This window comes from Callithrix jacchus, chromosome 4 (genome assembly GCF_049354715.1).
Source record: "Callithrix jacchus isolate 240 chromosome 4, calJac240_pri, whole genome shotgun sequence".
NCBI lineage: Eukaryota > Metazoa > Chordata > Mammalia > Primates > Cebidae > Callithrix > Callithrix jacchus.
The window spans coordinates 11,662,141-11,684,318 of record NC_133505.1 but is presented as its reverse complement, the minus strand read 5'-3'; the positions used below and the strand labels follow the sequence as shown (position 1 = coordinate 11,684,318).

Genomic DNA, 22,178 nt, shown 5'->3' with positions numbered 1-22,178 from the left:
AGAATGGAATAGAGGAGCAGCTAAGTTACTATTGTAGGTTACGTATCTGAATGAACTGAAGTTGGCGTAGTATCTAAATTTACTGAGGAGGGTGTGTCATTTAGAAAATTAACAAGAATTTTAATCTGGCAATGTCCCCTCAAAGTTTTACTTAAAACATATACTCCCACTTCCCTGTACGAAGCTACCTATCTTTTCTCTTTCTCTCTCATCAGCCCTCATGAGATTCTGCTTTAATTTATGTGACTAGCTTGCCAGCCTGAGCTAAGCAATGGCTGTTTCTTATACAGGAAATCAAAATAACATCAGAGTCACCTCAAACAATGTTTTTGAAATTCAAGTTCAGAACAAGTAGTTCGGACTTCACAAATACTTTTGTTTCACACTTGCTTTCCTTCTCTACTCCGTCTTCAGTGACACTGTGCAAAAGGGCAATTCCATTTCCATAGGGTACACTGACTTTGCAGAGCTGAAGAATAAAAAAAAGAAGAAAAGAAAAGAAAAAAAGAAACAAGAAGGCTTGGTTTGGGCCTAGGAACTAAATAAGCACAAGATAAAAATCACAGTGGGAGTGAGTGTCATTGAAATAAAGTGACTTGTTTTTATCGCAAGGCTATTTTCAGTTAAGTCCACTCCAATTCTTATCTTTATTCATCCTACAAGTTATAGATAATGCATGACCATATTAAAATTCTCTTCTTGGTCTGAATCTCCTATCTCTAGTAGACAAGCTGGGTCCTTGACAACTGGATTGTATGTGTGCTGATTTTTAAAAGACAACAACATTAAATCTTTAGAGTTGGATTTTCCTGATTATTTTAGACGAAGTTGTACACACTGCGCCGATATTACATAGCAATTTTAGAGAACCGTAATTGCATTAAATGACTTAACGTGATCAGTAGAAGCAGAAGGAATAGGTGATCTGGACTGTTTTTGAGAAAGCTCTTAATGAAGTATAATATGCATGTAGAAAAGCAAAAATCTTACCTGCTTAATTTGATGATTTTGAACAAAATAAACACATCCCTTTATTCATCAGACTAAGAAATGGAACATTAACTAGCACCCAAGAAGCACCCCCTCATGCCCCGCCCAGTCACAATCCCTCAAACAATAATCATTCTCATGACTTCTGACAACATAGTTTAGCCAGTATTTGAAATTTACATAAATTGAATTATACAGTGTGTATTCTTCTGTGTCTGGTTTCTTTCACTCCGTAGTGTGTACAGAGATTATTCATGTCATTCACACATTCTCATGGCTTTATTCTAGATAGCCACAATATTTTAAATGTCTATTGATATTTGTGCTCTTACAAATGGTATTATGATCAACATTGTTTAGGACCACATGCATATGTATTTCTGTTGAGCACAAATATCTAGGTCATAAACTGTGTATATTATGTATTTTGGTGGTCACTGCCAAACTTTTCAAACAGCTGTACCAATTTTCACACTCATTCGAAGTGTATGAGGCTTCTTATTACCCTACATCCTTACAATCTCTTGATATTGGCAGCCTGTGTTATTGCAGCCAATCTGGTTGTATTGTAGGAGTTTTATGTTTTAGTTTTAGTTAGAATTTCCTTAACAACTAATGAAGGTAGATGTTTTTCATATGCTTATTGGCCATTTGGATGTGCTTCTTGGAGAAGTGCTTGTTGAAATTCTTACCTTATTTTTCTACTGACATATCTTTGTTACTGATAGGAGTTTGTTATATATTCCCAATATAATTCTTTTGTGTGTGAATGTGTGTGTGTGTGTGTGTGTGTGTGTGTGTGTGTGTGTTTTGCCAATGTCTTCTCCCTTTCTTTAGCTTGCCTTACCGCTCTCCTAATGGTATGTTTTAATGAAACTGTTTTAATTTTAATTCATCAAAATTTTACTTATAATTAGTGATTTTTGAGTCCTGTTTTAAAAAATCTTTCTCTCCCCAAGTTTCATGAAAATATTCTCTTCTAGAGGTCCTAGGGTTTTACCTTTTACATTCAGATCGATGAGCCACCTTGAATTATGATTTAAATTAATCCTTCATCTATAAATATACATCTCAAATGACATTATTTATTGAAAATACAGTATTTTCCTTCACCGCATTGCAGTTACACTTTGTTACGCCCCAGGAGACTGTATGTTTGCGAGTCTGTTTCTGGATTCTCTACTCTGTTGTATTGGTCTTATCACTGAACCAACACCTCACTGTCTTAATTATGAAACTTGGGAGCAAATCTTTTTATCTAATAGTGTTAGTGCTCCCAATTCGTGTTTCCTCAAGCTAGCCTATCATTTGCATGTATATTTTAAAATAAGCCTGACAGTCTTCACACTCCCACCCCACCATTGCAACAACACAATGATAATAACAGCAGCAGCAAAACCTATTGGCATCTCGATAGGAATTGTGATAACTGTACACATTAGTTTGGAAAGACTAGAAAACCTTGAAAAAAATGTGTCTCGGCAGGGCGCGGTAGCTCAAGCCTGTAATCCCAGCACTTTGGGAGGCCGAGGTGGGTGGATCACGAGGTCAAGAGATCGAGACCATCCTGGTCAACATGGCGAAACCCCGTCTCTACTCAAAATACAAAAAAAAAAATTAGCTGGGCATGGTGGCGCACACCTGTAATCCCAGCTACTCGGGAAGCTGAGGCAGGAGAATTGCCTGAACCCAGGGGACGGAGGTTGCGGTGAGCCGAGATCGCGCCATTGCACTCCAGCCTGGGTAACAAGAGTGAAACTCCGTCTCAAAAAAAAAAATTGTGTCTCGTGAATTTGGAGTGGACACTAGTTAACCCACCATACAGCTATTAATCATTCTACATGCGCTACTGTTCGCCCCCTTTCTATGATTGCTTATAGGCAATTCAGCAACCTCTAGTATGTTAACCTTGAATATGATTACTGCATATTCCAGATCCTGGCCCCCTACCCATCTGACTGTAGATTTTACAGAACTGCAAGTGAAGCAACCCTTGTTTTGACACTGTCAAGTTATAAAATGGCCATCTCTGGGGAGCAGGTTGCTGTCAGCAGCTGGAATCTTACTACTATGGCCAGAACTAGGACATAATTCATAAAATGTACACTTTACAATTCCTCCCCTGACTCTAAGAATATTTTTAGTATATAATGTAAAAATATTGAGTCTTCAGTCTATAAACATGGAATATGCTTTTATTTAGAAGTTTTTATGTTTGTCTGAATACGTTTCTAATTTTCGGTGCAGAAGTCATACACATCTTTCCTAAGCTATTGTAAACAGTACATATTTTTAAATTTTAATTTTCTACATGTTTGTTTTATTTGATTTTTTTTTTTCCTGGATCTTATCACTGAGGTTTGGTCAGCTGTAAACTACACCAAGCTGAAAGCAGAAACTGAGACCTACTTAGATCATAAGTAACTATTATGCTGACAGAATTCCCTTTGCACATATAAAAAAGAAAGTTGTTCTGAGGAAACACTAGTTATATTTGATCTGTAGTGACCCTAAAGGTGACTATGAGAAAGAAAATTAGAAGGGGAGTTTGGGGTTTTGTTTTCTTTTCTTTTTTCTCAGTTCTGAGAATCTCTTTTACCATGAGACTGTGTCAGTGCCTTCTCAGTAAAAATCACAGTAAAGGGTTAAGTGGACTAAATTGGATTTATATTGGCTATGAAGGTGCAATAAATGGACACATAACTACCCCAGCGTGCAAACCTCTTCAGTGTAAATGAGCCAAACTGCTAGTTATTTGTCAACTGCTCCGTCATTATCCTGTGCGCACCCACCCCTAACAGGGGCTGTCAGGTTCATATGTGGCTTCTATGTTGTGAGTTGTTGTGTCTCTCCTTTTGAGTTCCTGTCAGTTGTGGATCTGTCTGGTTAGGAGATCAGAGCAAGGAAAAAACAGTACAGTGATTGACAGTGATCAGAATGGGGTGATGGAATGTGGGGCGTAGAGAGAAATGGAGGGAAGATAACATGGAAGCATAAAGAATAAAAAAATTGTATGCCATATGGTTGAATTCATCTGTCTTGTGGCCTGATTGGTAGGCCCCACATTTAAAAAATAAAAATCCTGTTACTATTTTCTTCCTAGCAAATGCACATGGAAAATCAGTATAACACAGCCAGTAAAATAAGTCTCAGCTCAGGGAACAACCCTTCTTTAAGTCCACAAAAAATAAATTCAATATCTAAATAAATCTTCACACACTTTTACATATACTTCCAATAATAAAAGCAAATATGTGAGTTGTATACTTCTCATCTGTTGGGGAAACTGAGAATCAAGGAATTTAATGACCAACAACTTGATAAAGAGCTAAATTCAAGGACTTTTAAATCATGCTTTAGAATTCTTTCTACAAAACCGTACTGATATGATAATTTTATTCCTTCCAGAAACACCTCTTGGCACCTTAAATCATAAAAGTAATGAACTTAGAGTATTTCTAAAGTGCATCAAATTTCTGCTTTTTTTTTTTTTTTTTTTTTACATTTTATGCATTTGTCCACCTTAAATATCTCATCAATATTTTCATTAGAACCCCCTTTGGGTAGTTATCTTCCCTAGGTCTAGCATTGTGATTTTTACCTTGCCTCAGGTAGAATTATCCACAACAAAGAAACAGCAGTCCAGCAGTATGGAGGGCATCTGTGGCTCTTTTTTTGACAATGGATCATAATTAGTGGTATAAGCAATATGGTTGATTCGATCCAAAGCAACTTCTGAAATGTTAAAAAGAAAATAGCAAAACAATCAAAGTGAGCAAAAGCACAGCCATAATTGAGAGCCATTCCCTAGATTCCTGAAGCATTGAAACCTAACTGAAAAGCTAAGAGCCTCTTCACACCAACCCACATTTTGTTTTCCCTCCCTTACTGCTTTCATTTCTTTAGTTTTTTCTAAAATTGAATTAACTAATATTCATTGGCCCACCAGCCATAGAAAAGCTAGGATAGGAAACAGTATAACAAAAGGAGAAAAAAATAGACCAAGTGATGAGTCTGGACATGTGATTTTTAAGTTCCTGCTTATATCTTATAGTTGTGTGACCTCAATCACCTCTGAGGATCAGCTACTTGCTCAGAGAGTGTTTGGGCCTGATGTCATCTATGTCTTCATTAGCCCAAAGGTTACTCTCATCTCAACCTAATGGGGAAAGAGGAGACAAAAGCACAATGACTTTAAAAGACCTTCCAGTAAATTGCCTCATTTGGGCTTATTTTCCCATTCTCAAAGGCTGGCAATGAGGTTTAAAGGCTACGTGTAGACTGATTTGGGAACAAAAAGATTTTGAATGTTTATATTAAACTGTTTGAACTATTATGAGGGATATTAAAATGTCTGTGACATAGTCCATGGTATAGAGGAGATTTTTCTTTCAATGGAAAAGACATTCTATACAAATACATAATAATGTTTGAAAAAATCTGAATAAGCCTAAATGGAGTGCTAAAATTACAAAAGTATAAGCATTAGATGCTATAGAAATTCAGAGATACACAAGACACATCTGGAGGAGCACTGAAGATGATCTTGAAGGAGGGGCTTGGGGAGTGGACAGATTTGGATAAGCAGATGTATATAAGGAGGTGCCCATTTTTTGATGAGAACAACATAATCAACTGAATACAGAAATGCAAGAGGAGATATCTTCCAGGAATAGTGAGAAGAAAGTCATATTGGATCAGAGGACTGTTGGGAGGTAGGATTGGAGGCGGCAGGGAGTATCCATATTTTATAGATGATATTCAGGTTGAAGAAGCTGGACTTTGATAGTTCATGAGGAACTAGCAAAGGGAAGGAACTACAGAGGGAAATTTAATCACTTAGAAAGATAAAACAAAGGCCAACTGGAAGACTTGATTAAATGAGAGAAGACACTAGTGGCAAGGAGTCAAGGTAGATTTTCATGCAACTGCCAGGTGTAGATGAAAACCGAACACATTAGAAATGCAAAAAAATCACCAGGCATGGTGGCTCATACCTGTAGTCCCTACTTTGGGAGGCCAAGACAGGAGATCGTTTGAGTCCAGGAGTTTGAGACCAGCCCGATCAACATGGTGAAACCCCGTCTCTACCAAAAAATACAAAAACTAGCCAGGTGTGGTGTTAGGCGCCTGTAGTCCCAGCTACTCAGGAAGCTGAGGCACGAGAATCACTGGAACCATGAAGGCAGAGGTTGCAGCGAGCTGAGATTGTGCCACTGCACTCCAGCCTGCGCAACAGCGAGACCCTGTCAACAATGGCAACAAAAAAGGAAGACATGAGAAAAATCCAGTATTGTCCAGTATTTGGGGAACTTCTTCAGTAACTCTCTTTTCTCCTTTCCCTTCCTGATCTGAATAAGTCTCTGGGAAATGAGGTCATATAGATAAAATTGCATGTTCACTCATCAGTCCTAAGAAAGCATCCTAGCCCTTAGTGGTGGTCTTTGGTTAGATGATATAGAATTGATTTTGTAGCTTGCTTCATGGAGGCCACTGGGAACATTGTTCTTTGAGGTGACCTTTCTTGTTCACAGGATTATGAAGACATGACCGAATCCCCATCCTTAGTTCAAAAACAAAACAAATCCTCTTCATTACTTTGCTGGCTCTCTTCCCTTCTTGATCTCAGCCAATTTTTTTTCCAGGGTCTCCTATCTGCTCTCCTCCCATGACTGATATTCTTGGATATTTTGTTCCCTTGGAGCCAAAGACACACTCTTTATGTGTGTTTCATCAAAGTCACTCTGGACTAGCTGTCTATAGACCAGGATAATAATTCCACTATCTAAAGGAAAAATGTCATTTTACCACAAACACTCCCATGATGATTCAGTCCTAAGTCTTGCCAGAGAGAAGGCTACGCCATTTTTTTTTTTCTATCCCCAGCACACAGGCTGCTGTGAAGTAGCATCTGCTGTCTAATTCTTTTCTATATTAGGATAAAATGCTTTTTGGCTTGCTGATTTCAGGCCCTTAGGAAAAGAGAAAACAAAGTTTCTCATAAAGTCTTCATTACACAACCAGTTGGTCTGTGTCCTGGGAACCCCAGGCATGGACTTGTGGACCGAGCCACAGGAGCCAATAGCTCAGAGATAATCGGGTCAGGAGCTGGATGTGATGCGCTTGCTCTGGGGGTACAGATGGTGTCTATTTAGCTAGAATTCTTCCACTGTGACTGCCTTAACACCCAGATCATTTTAACTGGCTTCTTATCACATTTGAGAGAGCCAGCATACTTTTCCTAAAGACTAACTAGATAGAGAGTTTGGTTTTTACAGTTCTAACAGAACGAGGCAGAGGAATAAAAATCCACGTTCACAGATGAATATGTCCTTGAGAATGTATCTGGAGAACACCTGAGGAAAAAGTATTAGAAGGTTGTTTTCCTACCAGTTCTTTCTGAGCCTCTTCCCTGCAGGGCTGCTTTTGATGAAGACAAGGGCATGCTGTTCCCATGAAGACTCCCAAGCCAGGTTGGGGCATGAGCCAAGGGAGGTGGGGCTACTGAAGGAAGCATCACCTGTCGAAGACTGTTGGCCTATCTCATGAGAAGGCTGGATGGGAAAGTCTAGGACACACACCTTCTATTTTGCTCTCTCCTCTCTAACTCTGGCTTTCTGTATACCAGTGAGCTGGCTCACACTGCAAGTACTGGCCATCTGCACAGCATCCCTGGACACATTCAGAAGTGAACTAACTGGGAGGCCCAAGCTATCTGCTGGGAAGCAGTCACATCCACAGGGCTGTATGCTGTGTGTGTGCTTGTAATATAATAATCATTAACATTATTGTTGCTGTTATTGTTACGATTTTCCAAACTGGCTCATTTTTATGTTTTTCCCGTTACCCTCACCCTCGTGGACGTAGGGAGATACTTAACATGCCTTAAATTAGCATATTTCATATGTCTTACTACTTGCAATTATTATTTCAGGACCATAAAGAATGCAGGTTCCTTTTCTGTCCAGTAAAATATATTTCAAAGCCAAAGAGAGTCATATCACAATGAAAAGGACAAATAGTTTTAAAAAGTCAAGGTGATCAAGGAGGAAGAGTATTTACTAAGTGATAAACATTTGCTTCGTAACAAAGCCCAGGCTTCGTGCCTTAGACATAACATTGTTAAAACTCTGTTCTCAGAGTTTTAACAATGCAGCTCTCACAAGATTTCCCTTTGGTTGTAGGCAGTTCACAGATTTTTAGCTTCTTACTCTTTGGTTAGGGTTGATGGGCCAGGGAACAGTTTTTATTAGGTTTCAACGCATCTGCGGTGCTTAAATAAGAGACTGAAACAGGCACTTGTTCCATGCTGTAGGGTGATAAGTTGCATTAATTTTTATTTTAGGCTGTCTCCAAACATGGCTTTTATAGACTAATAAAAAAGCAATTTTTATAAGTTCACAAAAAACAATGAGCACAGTCAAGCATAAATATCTTACAACCAGGGCCAGAGGAAAATTATGAACTAAAAAATCTGCTGAAAGAGGCACAAAATGCACAATTCCTAGATGCTGCATTCTCGACGTAAATTAAACTCTCACCTAAAGGAAAAAGCCTGTAAATGTAAATTTCCACTAGTGTTTCTTCCCTCTTCTTATCCTGCTGTAGTCTGAAACTCTATCTCCCTACCCTTCCCTAATTTATATCCATCATACTCTTAAGATCAACCTCAGATATTCAGCTCTTTGGAGTTAATATTGCCCATTAATGCCAGTCTTCTTTAGCATCCCTGTAATACTTACATTTTAATATTTTGCTTTATATCAATCCTTAAGGCATTTGCTTCGCAAAACAAAACAGGATTGTTAGCTTTTTCAAAAATATGGGATGTGTTTTCTTTCTTCAAAAAAAATTCTGCATGGCACCTAAGACCAATGGTTGATATGTGCTAACTACTTATTGCCACGGTTATTTATGTGATACAAAGGCTATCACCCAGTTAAGCTAAACTGCCAATTCCCCCCACCATAATTATCCTAAGATTCTTATCTAGGAATCTCATAAAATAAAAAGAATATAACTTCAAGGATTCTATCTTTTCTTTCAATGGATCTTATCAATAATTCAGGCCCAGAGCAATTAAAAGTATCTTAGATTTAAATAAAATGTGACCTATCCACAGTTGTTGACAACAAATTCTAATACTTGCAGGTGTTTTAGCAAAATTCATATGGAATGCCAATGCCAGAGCAGGAACCAGCGCAGCCTTAATTGGTTTAGGACTCCGCCTGATTTTCTTTTTTTTTTTAACCTCTTAGTCTAGATTCACAGTTGCATTTTAATATTTTGCCTTCAATGACTGCGGAAAATCTTCACTTAGTTGACAAATTTGCATTTCCATATGGTTGTTCAGAATATTCTGGGAAAAATTAAATAAGAAATGTTTCAGTAAAATTACTCCATTGTCATATCTCTGGGGAGATGTTTTTAATATGGGCAGAATCTATCAGGCAATAACAAACTTAAAGTATATTTCGAATAGCTACCTTCCCAAAGCTTTATCTGAAGGTTTTAAAATAGTGGTATTACTACGTTACTGTACAATTTAAAATGTGTATGTGAAATACATTATCTCAATTAATATTTAATGTACATACCAAAATGAATTTCTCAAAAGCTAAAGAAAAAATTGTGACTTATTCAAAGCTTTTGTTTACTTACTGCCAAATGCCTGTATATTTGCAAACTTCCAGATGACTAACAGCAGTTTCGACTTTTGATTCTGCCGGTCTTAGGTCACGTGATCACCCTTTGCATTTCGAACATAAATCATTGCTTTTCTTGCTTCTATAAACTTCATGTTCCAGCCACACTATTAGCCTGGCAGAAAATTTTTTATTGCTTTGATACTCCATGCAAAAAACGGCAAATAAGCAAATAAACAAAATATCCAGGAACCTTACTATATAACCTGTTAGCTTAGATAAAGCATCTTGACTTTCTTAGACCTGTAGGTCCGTTAAGTTTTCCTAAGGTAGCTGTCAGTGTTAAGGTGCTCACTGGTTTGTTTGCTTGTTAAAAAACTAGAAGCCGTACCTGGAATTGAGCTGGGAATATAATAGGAATAGAAAAACCATACTGTGTTTTCTACTCGCACACCTAATTGACACTTCTGTGACCAGGTGCCTGTGAAGTGTCTCTCATGCACCAAGCACTTCTGCAATGGATACCAGCTGGTGTCCTCCAGTTTAATTCAGTACTGACACAGCTACCTGGAGTTTGCATCAAATCCCACAGGTTGAGGTCTCAGTCCCACAAAACTGCCCAAACTTAAGATGCCAATTGTATGCCCCAGGTTGTGACCTGTGCTACTGACCAACTGGCTATAGAGTAGAGTCCCATGGCCCCTTCCTTTGAGTTCGATTAATTTGCTATGGTGTCTCATAGAACTCAGAGAAACACTTTATGTTTACCAGTTTATTAATAAAGGATATAATGAAGAATCAGATGAACAGCTAGATGAAGAGATACATATGGTAAGGTCTGGACGAGCCTTGAGTGTAGGATTTTTCATCCCGGTTGAGCTAGAGTGGGTCAGCCTCCTGGCATGCAGTTATGTTCACTAACTGAGAAGTTCTTTGAAATCAGTCATTTTGGGATTTTATGGAGGCATAATTACATAGATATGATTCATTCAATCATTGGAATTAGTGATCAACTCAACCTTCGGCCCCTGTCTTCTCCTCTGAGGTCCAGGGATTGGGGGACAGGAGCTGAAGTTTTCAATATTCTAATCATATTGTTGGTTCCTTGGCAACCAGAAAACAAAAGAGACTCCTCACCCAGGAAATTCCAAGGAATATAGGAGCTCTGTGTCAGATGCTCCTATCAGTCAGAAAATTACAAAGGTCTTAGGAACTCTGTGTCAGAAACCTGAGTCAAAGACTAAATATTAGAACAAAAATTATCCTACCACCCCTATATACAAGAGTTTTAGGAGCTCTGTGTGCCAGGAATATGGGGCAGAATCCACATATTTGTTTCTTATTATGTTACAATATCTCCAGGTCCTATTTGCTAGGTAATTCATTCTATATGGCCCCTTCGTAGTGGGTGTATTCTTTCCTGTGAACCCTTTAGCAGAAGTAAGTATGTGAGAGATGGAAGAATTGGAGGCTCTTCTATAATTTCTCTAGAGGAGGGATTTGAGGTTTAGAACACTTGCTTGAAGGCTGGCTTTACCTAGCAAGAACATTGTTTTACTTAATTTCTTATTATTTTGAGAAACTTTGGAGAAATTTCTAGAGATTATAAGAATAGTTCATGTTATTTAAAATGAAGCTAGCAGCTGAAACTAACCAATTCGAAACTCATTGTCTTCGTACAATAAAAATTTACTTCCTATTCATATAACCTACTGCATATTCCCGGTCAGGTAGCTTTTCTCAAGTACCATGTCAAGCTTTCTCATCTTCTAAATACCCGCCTTAGAGGTATCACTGATGACTATGAGATTCTCTGAAAGCACATTCGTCCTTTGTAGGGATCAGCAGCTGCCAGGGATAACATTGAAAAGATGGAACTCATTGTGCGCAGGAGTTACATTTCAAACCTTCAGAATGTAGCCTTCTTATTTCCTTTTTCTCTTGGCTTGATATTGATTTTCTTCATGCCTGAATGGATTTTTAATCTTTCCAAGGTGGAAGTTCATATTTGCAACTTTTATTTTTTAGTTCAAAAGAAAATGAAAGCGAAAAATGTATGATTAATTTTCAAAAAACTAAAAAGGTTAGTTCTTTCCCACCCCCATATAACACAAAAAATGAATGTGCTAATTTAGCTGAAATGTTATGAAATATGTACTGTTGGGTAGAAACCAAGTATGGAAATTCCATAAACATTTCCCACTGTGATATCTCTTCGGAGACACCTGCTCTCTTCCTACCAAACAGATTTCTATTTCAATAGTAAAAATGTAAATACATTCAACATCTTTAAAAGAAATTCACCTTTCCAATTCTGGGAACCCTTAGCTCTCTAAGCAAGTTTTATGATCTTTCGCACCATCAGACATGACTCCACTCATGGATCAACACGCCGTACACATTTATATATGAAAATTCGTGGTAACTCCCAGAATTCTATCATTATCCTCAACTACAAATTTCAGTCTACAGTTACAATTTCATTATAGTTTTAAATGTTCTTCTCTAAATGCTTTTAAGCAACCAACTAGCCTTATCAACACTACTGACTCTTAGTGAAATGATTAGTGGAAGGATAATTGCATGTCAGATGTTGTGTAACTTTTTGAAAGCCAGTTTCCCACAGCATTTTAAGTTCTTGAAATTCCATTGATGATATTCTCACACTATTCATGCTCAAAAATTCACTGGCAACACACATCTGTGTTTACCCTTTCAATCATGATAATGTCCACAATACTTTTCATATTCCTAGAGGATTAAGTAATACCTCCAGAATCAGAAGACAAACATGACTTATGTTGGACTTGAAATCATTCTACCATCCATAATAGGAAGAGTCTAAAATTGGAAGACACCTACACACAAGAAGCAGAAGATTGTCATAACTGCCTATTTCTGGCTTAATAGCAAATTAATATAATGGAAAGATCTGTAATGTAATGACAGAAAATGCATAATCCTGGATATGGATCCCTTTTATTGCTCTTTGTCTGCAATCCAGATCAATTCTGTTTAAACTGGAGAATTATCTTCAATATATGGAATATGCTGTTGTTCATATTGGTACTTTTTTCACAACAGATACACATGGAAGCAATCACGGAATGCGGGAAAGATATCAGTCTTTCCTTACATCGCATCGAGAAAATACTTGACTCCTCATTACCCTTTCTAAAAGGTCTTAGGAAAGAAATATAGGTACCATAAGGTCAATTTCCCACAACTCTGGGGTATAATCAGAATTTAAAAGAAACAGAAAACTCTTGAAACCAGATATGCTCAATGCACTTGCCACCACTCTTATTCCCACTCTCTTGGCCAGTATCATTAATTGATCACATTAGTCTTTCCCACTGGGGCCAGATTCAGGCACAGAATCTAGCTCAATGTACAGCGTTAGCTATCAACTACCAATTAATAGTTGAGCTAAGTTGTAACTCAATATGAAAATCTATTTGTCATTCTTGACATAGATGATCCCTGGGTAAAAATTAGAGCGGGAGAAAAGCTACACAGTCATGACCTTGGAAATCCTCTCTGTAGATTCAAGTGTTCCTATCTGCAATAAAAGCTGCTATTTACATTATTGCTGAGGCTATTTTCTTCTGATACGTTTTTGCCTTGGGAGGCTTGTGAAGCTTTTCTGGCAGGCATTGTCTGTCATGACCATATGCAGGGTATACAGAATGATAGAGAAGAAAGTCTAGCTTTCATTCTACCTAGAATACCCTTTTTCCTCTGTCAGAGTTTCACCAGTTATTAAGCTGTGGCTGTATAGGCTGTCAAATGCGGGAACTTCAGCCCAACAGATGGGGCGACCTACCATCCTGGTGGGGTCCAAGAAGTACTTTCCAGGGGAAACAGGACAGTACCGCTTTATTTCTTCTCAGCCTTTGAAAAGTAAAATCTCTGTTGGCCCATAGCCATTTGGACAAATGTTTCACTGAAAATTAATTCTGAATCATAGACAAAACAACACATGTACTAAACCACATGGCCAGTAGCTTTTGTACTAATCGCCAGTCTATCCTTTCTTTCTTTTATTTGCCTGCATTTCCTCATTGAGTTATTTTTCATTTTTAAAAATCACATTGTTGTTTTTAGGCATCTTATATCATTTTCGGAATGAGGAAAGACATAAATACATAAAAATGAATTAATACATCCAAATTTCCTCCATTAGTCTTCTTAGACTACACAATTCACAAACCTGCCACAGAGGGCTAATACCTTCTGAAAAGTGTTTGTTTTAATTTTGTTTCTATTAGTTTAAAGGATCTGTTTTTGAAATCATCTAAGAGAAGTATGTTAAAGGTCTTAAAATACAGCTAACAACAATAACACAATACCACCAATGTTATAAATCTTATGGTTATATTTTATCCACTGGTGCAATGTCCTTTATTTGCACATTTAAGATATTATTGGGCCTTTTTTTCCACATGGGGAAGCTGGAGCTATTAAAAGTATTCCGTGGTGTAACCAACCTTTCAGAAAACATCAGAGGCGTAAACAGCTATAAGAAGTTGGTTCAGCCGGGCACCGTGGCTCACGCCTATAATCCCAGCACTTTGGGAGGCCGAGGCGGGTGGATCACGAGGTCAAGAGAACGAGACCATCCTGATCAACATGGTGAAACCCCTTCTCTACTAAAAATACAAAAAATTAGCTGGGCACGGTGGCACGTGCCTGTAATCCCAGCTGCTCAGGAGGCTGAGGCAGGAGAATTGCCTGAACCCAGGAGGCGGAGGTTGCGGTGAGCCGAGATCGGGCCATTGCACTCCAGCCTGGGTAACAAGAGCGAAACTGCGTCTCAAAAAAAAAAAAAAAAGAAGTTGGTTCATGTCTCTAGGGGATAATACTCCCTTGAAAGAAGATATTACTCCCTCTCTTTATTCATATCTGTGAAATCTTGCCTTTGACTTGATCAAGCTGAAGAGACTAATGTCTCTCAGGTAGCTGATAGACTGTGAAATTAAGTTCAAGAAATAAGATCACTTGAAAGAGCGTTCTTTATCCGTGACTCTGCCTGCCATCACAGGCTTAAAGAAATTTGGCGTTGAACTCATCCATCAGTTCTGTTTCCTCTACTGGTTTTTGCATTTGATGGAGGAAACTGGTGATTTTTAGATTGACAGAAAAAAAGCAACTGAGAACAAAGCTTGCTTACAGGTGTTTTTGCTGGGAGTAGTGTCTTCTTCTCCTTTAAGCCCTCAGTGCGTTTCCTAGTTTTGCAAATATTTTCCTTTTGAGGCCTTCTTACCAAAGCTGTCAGCAGGATTTATGATGAATGCCATTTGTAATAGACAAGGGCTGTTTCTTGGTATGACACTGGCCAAACATATTGCTCTTTACCTGAGTATTTGTGACTGTTGGTGGTTTCAACTTTCGTGTTGAAGTGCGCTTGATTTCATGTTAGGGAAGCAGGCTATTGTCTTGTTGACAAGGAGTGGCTTCTTATCATTCTACACAATGGAATTAAACTCACTATTGTGCCATTATTTATGTCAGGTGGTTGGCGTATATTCTGATTCAAACAAAAATAATAAGGAGTTTTATTATAATAATTATCCTTTTTATGTAGCTTTACAAACAATATCAGAGTGATTAAATAGCTGACTGTAAATTAGAACTCAAACTAGAAAGATCTGAATTCATGTCCTGTATTCTACACTCTTCCCCTCCCAACATAAATGTTCTCTAAATGTGTTTCTCCAAGTCTTCAACCTTCTAAAATACAAACTTTATACTAAACACCTTTTACAGATCTCTTGATGATAATCACCGTAGAGTGTTTATGTTCCTTCCGATTTCAAGGAGAATTGAAAGATGCCAAAATTCATGCAGCAGTACACTGCATTACATTTTTTCCCCCAAGTTTGCAATGAGCTGTGTGTGGAACTTTTAAGTTGTTATTTGCAGTGTTTAATTTCAATGGTGTATTTCAGAAACCAGTGAAAAGAAATCAACAAGTCTTGTAACATGCCTTATTTCTGAAAGTACAAATAAAAATCATTGTCTAATGTGATTAATATATTAGTGAGATCTGACACTTTATTTGTGTTTAAGTCATTCTGAACATTTTCTTGTTAATATTATGTGGGATTTTAAGGATATTTCAGGGAATTTAGCCTCATATCCTTTATTTTAATTTTAATTACTTTTTTGCCATTTTCTCTTATACTCTACTGTCTTATTGTTCCTTTTTTGCATTTGTAAAATATGGTTTGATTCAATAAGAATGATGTGACATTTATACAAGAATGTGTCTGTCAACTGGAAACAAAACTTACCCAATGTAGTTATCATTTTACTTTTCACAGAACGTTTTGCACCTTTAATACTCTCACAAGGCAATAAGTAGATCTGCATGTTGTTCTAGAAATATGTTATTTCTGCCAATTTTTCTTACCCTCTTCTAGACATATACAGCAATCAAATAAGTCTATTTAGCTTTTTGGATTCTGAGAATTGTCACCTTTCAGGCCAGGTTTCAATTGTTCATTCACTTAAGTAAGAGCTATGTTTGAGTGCCTCTGTGTGTGCCAGGAACCATAGTAGGTGCTGGGCCATGGCACTGAAGGAGATAAAGCCATCTGGGTCCTCGGGAGATCACAAGTCAGGGAAGAAGACAAAGAGAGAACCCATAATCACACATGTGATGAGGGGCTACAAGAAGGGAAAGGTGGAATGTTGTCTGAACCAATGACAGAAGACTTAATGAGTTTGAAAGACTGCAGGATCAGCAATATATTCTCTGAAGAGGTGACATTTTTATGAAGAAATAAAGGAATAAGCCAGATGTCAATGGCAGGGGAGAAAAATTCAGGCTTTGAAGGCATCAGGAGCCATTTTTTTTTTTAGGAACAGAAGGTAACATAAGAGGCTGGTTCCTTTCCTCGCCTCATGTTCATGAGAAGGATTCTGGACATACTTTATGGAAGTTTATTTTCCAATGTCTAAAATGAAACTTTTAGAAAAAAGTTTCTACTACCATGTTTCTCTCTTCTTATACATTGGGTATTTTTCAACTCTGGACAAAGATAAGATGGAGATGAGGCCAGAAGACAATTGTGTGCTATTAGCAAGGAGGTATTAGTAAGGAGGTATTTCAAGGAACTATTTATCTTTCCTCGCCACAGGCATTGTGATAAGTTCTTTTGATTTACAGTTGTTGTAATGAGATACCTGTCACTTCTATTTTTGCAATGAAGGAAACTGAGGATGGGGGAGGGCAAGTTACTCACTCTGGGTGAGTAGAGCTAGAATTTGAAACCAACCATCTTTGACAAAAAAATATAATGCCTGTACAAAGTGGCAAAGGCATACAGGGGGCTTATCATGAGCATACTTAGAAACAGTGATCATACAATGTGAAGTTAAGGGAAGTACACAAGATATGAGGCTGAAAGGTGCAACGTGATTAGGAAAGCATCAAACAGGCATCATGGGAATTCTTGGCTTTCTACTCAGAGCCTAGCTCATTTCCAAACAGGTGTCTTCTCATCACCACCCTATGCAAGGAAATATGACCATCCCAGTTGAAGAGGCCTTATATTTCTATGGATAATTTAAATTCCCTCAGCAGTATATGGCAGTCAATGAGCTTTCGTCACTCCCAACTCACTGGAGTTCTTTTAGAAATGGACAAACAACCAAAATGAAAGGGGAAGTGTAAACGATTCTCTGAGAAAAAGTTCCACTGATTTTCTTTTTTAAAGTTCCTTGAAGAGATGTGAGACCCAGAACTGCAGCGGTCATTTCACTACAGTCCTGAAGTGGAAGCCAGTCGAGGTGAGGACTCATAAGTTTTAAAGGAGAACATGAAGACAGTATCAAAAGGTGCTTAAGATCTTTGCTCCTGGAATCACCTGGTGACCTCCCATCCTAGCTCTGCCATATACCAGCTGGATGACCATGGGAAAGCTATTTAACTTTTGTAAGGTACCATTCTAGGATACGCTCCATGCGGATTTTGATAACATCTCATAAGGGTTCTGTGAGGATTATATGTATATAGAGAGAGAGCTTAGCATCTCACACTCAATAAATGATTGCTTCATTATTATAACTCAAGGACAGTGAAATATTTATGTTTCTGATGAGACAGGAAAATTAATGGCTTTGATTTTAAGGATCTTAACAAACATTATCAAATATTTAATATACTAAGGCATGTTTCAGTATAGATTTTCTGCATTTGGTTTAACCAATAACTTTTGTACTCAGAATCAGAGTCAGGAAATTTACTGTTTCGAGGGATCTTTCATAGTTAACTAAAGAGCAAAGGCAATTCGGTGGATAAAAGATAAATAGTCATTTAACAAATGGTTGTAGAACAATTGGACATTCTATATAAAACAATAATCTAGACACAGATTTCAGATACTTCACAACTTTCTGAAAATAGATTGTAGATCCAAATGCAAACTGCAAATCTTTTAAAAAAAACAAAAGATAACAGAAGAAATCTAGGTGACGATGGATTTGGTGATCAGCTTTTGAATATAACACCAAAAGTAGAATCCGTGAAATAAAAAGCTGATACATTGACTTTATTAAAATTAACAACTTCTTCCTTGCAAAAGACGCAGCTAAGGGAATGAGAAGAAAACCACACACTGGGAGAAAATATTTGTAAAACACATAATTGGTAAAGAAGTTGTATTCAAAATGTACAAATAACTCTTACAACTCAGCAGTAAGAAAATAAACAACCCTATTAACAAATGGGACAAAGATCTGAGCTAACATCTCACCAAAGGAGATATATATACAGATGGCTTGGCAAATAAGCTACTAAACTCATGTCTTTAGGGAACTGCAAATTGAAATAAGATACCACTGCATGCCTATTTGATTGAGTAAAATCCGAAAATACCACCACCAAATGATGGTGAAGGTGTGAAACAACAGAAACTCATTTATTGCTGGTAGGAATGAAAACTGGTAGCGCCATCTTGGAAGATAGTTTGTCAGTTTCCTACAAAACTTACATGGTCTTACTATACAATCCAGCAATTATGCTCCCAAGGATTCACTCAATTAAGTCGAAAACTCATGTACACAAAAAACCTGCTCATGTTTATAGTAGCTTTATTAGTGGTCTTTACATACTGTAGGCATTTCTGTAAGAAGTTCTTCAGTACAAAAATAAATAAACTGTGGTACATCTGTACAATAAAATATTATTCAGTGCTTAAAAAAAAAAAAGCTAACAGGCCATGAGAAGACAGGGAGGAAACTGAAATGCTTATTACTAAAGGAAATAAGCCAGTCAAAAAAGGCTGCGTACTATACGATTCCAACTGTCTGATGTTCTGGAAGTGGCAAAGCTATGGAGATAATGAAAAGATCAGCGGTTGCCAGGAGGAAGCTGCGCAGAGGGCAATGGAGAGGAATGAGTAGGTGACATATGATGGGTTTTTAGGATGATGAGCGGTTCCGTATGATACTGCAATAGTGAATGTATGTCTTTATGCATTTGTCAAAATTCATAGAACTCTAAAACAGAGTAAACCTTACAGTAAGCTCTAGACTTCAGTTAATAGTAATATATTAATATTGGTTTACTAATCATAACAAATACACTGCTCCAAAGCAAGATGTTAACTGGGGAGACTGTGCAGGAAAGGGGATGGAATATGGGAAATCTCTGAATGATAATCTCAATTTTTCTGTAAGTTTAATTTTGTTTCTTTAAAAAAAAAAAAAAAAGGCAATTAGTGACCAGGCGCAGTGGCTCACACCTGTAATCCCAGCACTTTGGCAGGCCAAGGCTGGCAGATTACAAAGTCAGGAGTTCAAGACCAGCCTGACCAACATGGTGAAACTGTGTCTGTACTAAAAATACAAAAATTAGCCAGGTGTGGTAGCAGTTGCCTGTAATCCCAGCTACTCAGGAGGCTGAGGCTTGAAGAATCACTTGAACACAGGAGGCAGAAGTTGCAGTGAGCTGAGATCGTGTCACTGCACTCCAGCCTGGGTGACAGAGCCAGACTCCATTTCGGAAAAAAAAAAAAAAATTAATTTTTAAGAACCAATGACCAAATTTAAATTTAAATATTATATTTAATAGAAGAATCCATGCCTCAGGGTGTATTTTCTATGTTTGATTCTTAGTTACTGAGATCCAGAGTCAGTGAATTTGCCATTTCTCCAGATTTGGAAGAAGAAAGAGAATCAGCTATAAAACTGATCATGGTATATACCAAACTGCCTCAACTGAAAGTGACATACAGCTCAGATTTTATACTTCACAGCACCTATGAACCAAAAGAAAAAGGGGACTTTCCATGAAATCAGATTAGTAAAGACTTCAGCATTGGCCCTTTCCTGACTGTAAAGGTCTTCAATCAGCTTCATAAATCACCTAGGTCGAAAGGAAAAACAGAGTTACAGAGGCCAATGTGTAAAACAGTGGGTTTCTCTTGATTGTCAGCTGGATCCATGAACAAGGTACTCAATTTCATGTTCAGAAATCCAAAGAGCAGAAGGCACACATTTTACAGACTTCTACCAGCAAGGGAAGCTTGCATATTTACTCTGCAATTTGTCAATTTGAGTTTATTTCCGTCACAGTAAGATGCTACAGGGGGAGAAGCAAATCACTACTGGGTTCTCCTTTTGAATCTGGAATGAATTTACTGATAGTTCATCATCTTGGCCCTGAAAAATACTGTTGTGATGATGAACCTAAATATTTTTCAAGTATTTTTTATGGAAATAACAGATAACCATAAGAACATTTCAAAAAGTTAATTTTAGTTTTTCTAACATGCTTTGCACTTCCTTTTTATATTCCTAGCTGTGGCAGGAGTATTAATAAAGCAACAATGATTTTTTCTATTATTATTACTATTAATCATTATAGAACCTGGGAGTGAGTCATTTTTCATAAATTTGGGCTGGGATATATATGTAGGATAGGCGAGTGCCCCTTTTAGCCACAGTCCATCTCAAATCGTTGAGTAAGAGGAAAGGGTGGTGAATGTGGAGGGTACAAAACATAGCAGACAGAAGACGACAGAAAATAAAACATAGCAAGCAGCAAAGATCAAGGTCAAGTGGCAAAGGAGAAGCACAATTACTATTCTGAAATGTGAGTCAGGGTCATCCTAGTTTGCCCACCGTCCATCTCTGCCAAAACGAGGACTGCCCATTCCCTGGTAATGTGCTCTGCCTGCATTTATACAGTCGCCGTACTTTGCAAAGAGTGGCTATTTTTTTTTTTTTTTTAGACGGAGTTTCCCTCTTGTTACCCAGGCTGGAGTGCAATGGCGCAATCTCGGCTCACCGCAACCTCCGCCTCCTGGGTTCAGGCAATTCTCCTGCCTCAGCCTCCTGAGTAGCTGGGATTACAGGCACGCGCCACCATGCCCAGCTAATTTTTTGTATTTTTAGTAGAGACGGGGTTTCACCATGTTGACCAGGATGGTTTTGATCTCTCGACCTCATGATCCACCTGCCTCGGCCTCCCAAAGTGCTGGGATTACAGGCTTGAGCCTCCGCGGCCTGCCAAGTGGCTACTTTTTTTTAAATCTTGCCAGAATGCAATTCTAAAAATGTAATTATAGACACCACTCCCCTCTACCCAACAACAGGATCTGGCATTTAAAGGATTTCCTGAACTCAAAGGTATGGCGTCAACCGTAAAACCCTTTGGGTTACTCTCAGCCTATTATTGTTTGTTTGGTGACAAAATAAGGCAGAATCAAGAAGTTTAGCAAAACTTGCCTTGGTAGAATTGTATATAGGAGCTGTAGTCTGTGCTGTAGTCTGTGTAGGGTGAGACACATCAGCGTAATCTAAGAGATTTAAACAGCATCCCACTACTCACCACTCTCAATCTCTCCTCTCTGGCAACTCCTCATGTTTTCTATAAAGCAGTGATTTTTCAAAGTGAGGTTCCAGGCTACATAATTCAGAGTCAGTTGGCTTGCCTGGTAAATACACAGATTCCTGGGCTCTAACATCCTAGGCTTAGTATCTAGTTGCCTGTATTTTTGACAAGCATTTCAATTAATATTTGAGTGAAAGCTTTCTGTAAGTCCTCCTTCGACCCGAATGCCTGCCCTACTTTCGTCTTTGGTGACTGTCAACTGAGCTTTGCAAGGGTATTAAAAATAACCACTATATTCACAGATACTATTTTAAAGAAGTAACTCCTCCCAAGGATATTTGCATTTTAAGGGGTTTCCAAGAGGGTATAATATCTTTTTTGATGAGAAGAGAAAATTATAATATTAAAGGAAGCTACCTTGTCAATTTGTGTTATGCACAAATGCTCAAATAATAAGATAATCACAACCAAAAATTATGAAACACTGATTTACTATGTGTCAGCTCATTATAAAGATTATTGCTAATTCCTATCACGAACCATGAAAAGTAATATCTCCTCTTCACTGAAGAAATAACTGAGGCTTCTTGTGATGAAATGCTTTGTTCCAAGGCCATATATTTAGTAGATACCTGAATCAGCCTCATATTAGGTTGTTTGGGCTACATAATTCTGGTTATTTATATGAGACTGTAGTT

General features: G+C 37.8%; 2 protein-coding genes across 19 annotated transcripts in view; one reads left to right on the top strand and one right to left on the bottom strand.

Annotated features, from left to right (window-relative positions):
* LOC103792246 (uncharacterized) overlaps positions 1–22,178 on the bottom strand; it is a 230,313-nt gene that overhangs the window by 56,666 nt on the left and 151,469 nt on the right. For 2 of the 5 annotated variants that reach the window (XM_078368279.1, XM_078368280.1), the window contains exons 1-2: positions 9,652–20,980; positions 4,592–9,349 (exon numbers count right to left, since the gene is read on the bottom strand). In XM_078368279.1, the coding sequence (XP_078224405.1) occupies positions 4,592–4,794 (203 nt within the window). In that variant the 5' untranslated portion in view covers positions 4,795–9,349; positions 9,652–20,980. Of the gene's footprint in view, positions 1–315; positions 1,077–4,591; positions 9,350–9,651; positions 20,981–22,178 lie in introns of those variants that run through there. The other 3 variants (XR_008481011.2, XR_013533679.1, XR_013533680.1) reach the window with 3 other exon arrangements.
* Positions 1–22,178, top strand: part of LOC144582018 (uncharacterized) — an 821,808-nt gene that overhangs the window by 689,468 nt on the left and 110,162 nt on the right. The window lies entirely within an intron of this gene.